The sequence below is a fragment of the Argentina silus genome (assembly GCF_951799395.1).
Source record: "Argentina silus genome assembly, chromosome: 7".
Lineage (NCBI taxonomy): Eukaryota > Metazoa > Chordata > Actinopteri > Argentiniformes > Argentinidae > Argentina > Argentina silus.
In genome coordinates this window covers 22,569,643-22,572,038 of record NC_139661.1, presented here as the reverse complement: position 1 = coordinate 22,572,038, position 2,396 = coordinate 22,569,643, and the positions used below count along the sequence as shown (strand labels likewise).

The 2,396-nt window shown below is 48.7% G+C and overlaps 1 protein-coding gene across 1 annotated transcript in view; it reads left to right on the top strand.

Annotated features, from left to right (window-relative positions):
* Nucleotides 1-208: 208 nt before the first annotated feature.
* The window catches only part of fgf10b (fibroblast growth factor 10b), a gene marked incomplete at both ends in the record, with an annotated part of 7,280 nt that continues 5,092 nt past the window's right edge, over nucleotides 209-2,396 (top strand). The window contains one exon of the mRNA XM_083674014.1: nucleotides 209-698. Coding sequence (XP_083530140.1) covers nucleotides 209-698 — 490 coding nt within the window. The remainder of the gene's footprint in view (nucleotides 699-2,396) is intronic.

Sequence of the window (2,396 nt, the reverse complement as noted above, 5' to 3'; positions counted from 1 at the left end):
AGAGTAATTGCACTAGCTGTCAAAAACACAAGGGAAGGGAGACACGCTGACCTCTATAGGGACAACACAACTGTAGAGTGAAGGGGATATCTCTCCTCAGCTCCAGACCCTGGAGGGCTCCCCTCCCTGCCCCCTCAGCCTCTCCCCGTCCCCAGCAGCATGTCCCAGGCTGAGAGGCTGCCTCCAGTCCTCCCTACACCACACTATCATGAGCAGATGGGCTGTTGGAGGGAGTAAGGCTGCCTCTGCCTCTGCCTTGTCCTGCTCCAGGCCTGGGTCTAGGGCTTGGTCCTGGTCCGGTTCCAAGTCGAGGTCATCTCTCCCCTGCCTGTCCGCATCTCTGCTCCTACTCTTGGTGCTCCTCTCCCTTTCCCTGACCGGGGCAGTCGTCTGCCACCAGCCCCACAGAGACAGACTGAAGCCTGCCGGACCAAGAGCTCTTAGGGCTCTCTTGAACATTTCCCTGGCTGAGGCTGGAGCTGGGGCTGGGGCTGGGGCGGGGACCACTGAGGGTCCCCTCGGTTGGACTGGGGGTTCCCTAGGAAGGACTGGGGGTCCGCTGGGGAGACACGTGCGCAGCTACAACCATCTGCAGGGAGACGTGCGCAAGAGGAAGCTGTTCTCCTTCCAGAAGTTCTTCCTGAGAATCGATAAGAATGGGAAAGTCAACGGGACCAAGAGCAAGGACGACCCCCTCAGTAAGTAATAATAAAGAATGTTTTACTCCAGTGTGTTTCTGGATGCTTTTACCCCTTTATGGCACAGGACACAGCATAACACTATCATTACATAACAAATGAAGCTTGAATTATAGTTAATCAAAGAGCACTGATTCAAATAATTTCAGAGTCATTTTCGGAAAGTAGGAAATTTGCATCAATATATCATCAACTATCACAAACAGTTAACTCAATTTGTGGTGCAATTTCCCTCTGTCTTCCTCACTTCCTCATCAGAGAGCAGTGCACAGAGAGCAGCAGGCGTGTTGGTTGCTAATTTTAGATGAAACAGCCCTGATTAGAATCCCCTTCTTTTTTTTTCTTTTTTTTAAACCAGACATCCTTGTGATATCTCCTCTGTCCAAACGCTCAGCACAATGATGGAAGCTGTCAGGGGCCTAAAGAGGAGCAGGGCTAGATTAGCAGGCTGTTATCAGGCAGTATTCACAGCCGAAGGTAAACAGTCCTGATAACAAACCCCAGCAGGGTCACGGCAGGACTGGGGGAAGGATGTGTCTATCACAGTGATGTTCCCTGTTAGACTCTCCCCGACTGCCTGCTGTCTGTAGTACCAGTTGTGTACCTTATTGGTTATATCTGAGTCTGAATACTGTACATCAAATTACATTAATTTAGTAATGTATTTAAACACTTCATTGATTCCCGCTGGGACCATCTATACTGAAATGTATGCACTCACTGCAATGTAAGTCGCTTTGGATAAAAGCGTCAGCTAAATGGCAGATATATATATGAGCTACGTGTGTGTGCCTATCTGTGGGAGGGCATGCACATGCTCAAGTGGGTGTGTGTTCATGTAGCAACCAAGGACACATGTGCTTACTTAAACTGCACACACACCGCCCCCCATCCCGAGGATATGGAACTCTTTAACATCTCTCCTGGGGGTTCTAAACCACACGTTCAATCAAAGAGGCTTATGGGAAATGGTAAGGAAGGGAAAAATGTCACCGTTGATGTTTGTTTTGACAAGAGTGTGACTGTAACGTCTTTATAGACTGCCTCTGCCTTTATTTACCATCAAGGCAAAATGATGTGAAATAATACAACAGACCAGACCTGCCTTTAACCCCCAGAGTATTAGTTCTGGGGAAAGCCTACTGATCTCCTACTTGTGTCTCCTCTCTGTTGTCTCCTCTCTGTTCCTCTCTGAGTACTCAGCCTTGCCAAAGGTGAACAAGTTTATCTTGGGGTTGGGGTTATAGTTTCAGTAGTAGGGAGTAGGGAGGAGGAGGAGGAGAAGGGGGGGGGGGGTATATAACTTCATGAATGACATGGTTGAACGTCATTGTGGTCACATCAAAGTCGTGCATCTTCAGTATCAATGGTGGTGCAGTCACAAAGCCATGGCCTGGGGGGGCGGGGGGGGGGGGGTTGGGGACACTGTGTGTGTGGATTATATGCCTTGCTATCAGGTTCAGAGGGAAAGGGATACTACAGAAGAACAGGCCCAGACTCTCTGCTCTGGCCCCTGGGGCAAGACATGATCCCTGGGAGGAGGTCCTTTGTAGCCCCTTGGAATGACACACTATCAGCTTTTTGCCATTGATATTAATGCCTAGTTAAGCGTAATTCTGCAAGAAGTGCACTTGATTCTGTAAGAAACAACATTATGATAATTAATCTTTCTACAAAGAGCATTTTCCTTATCATCTC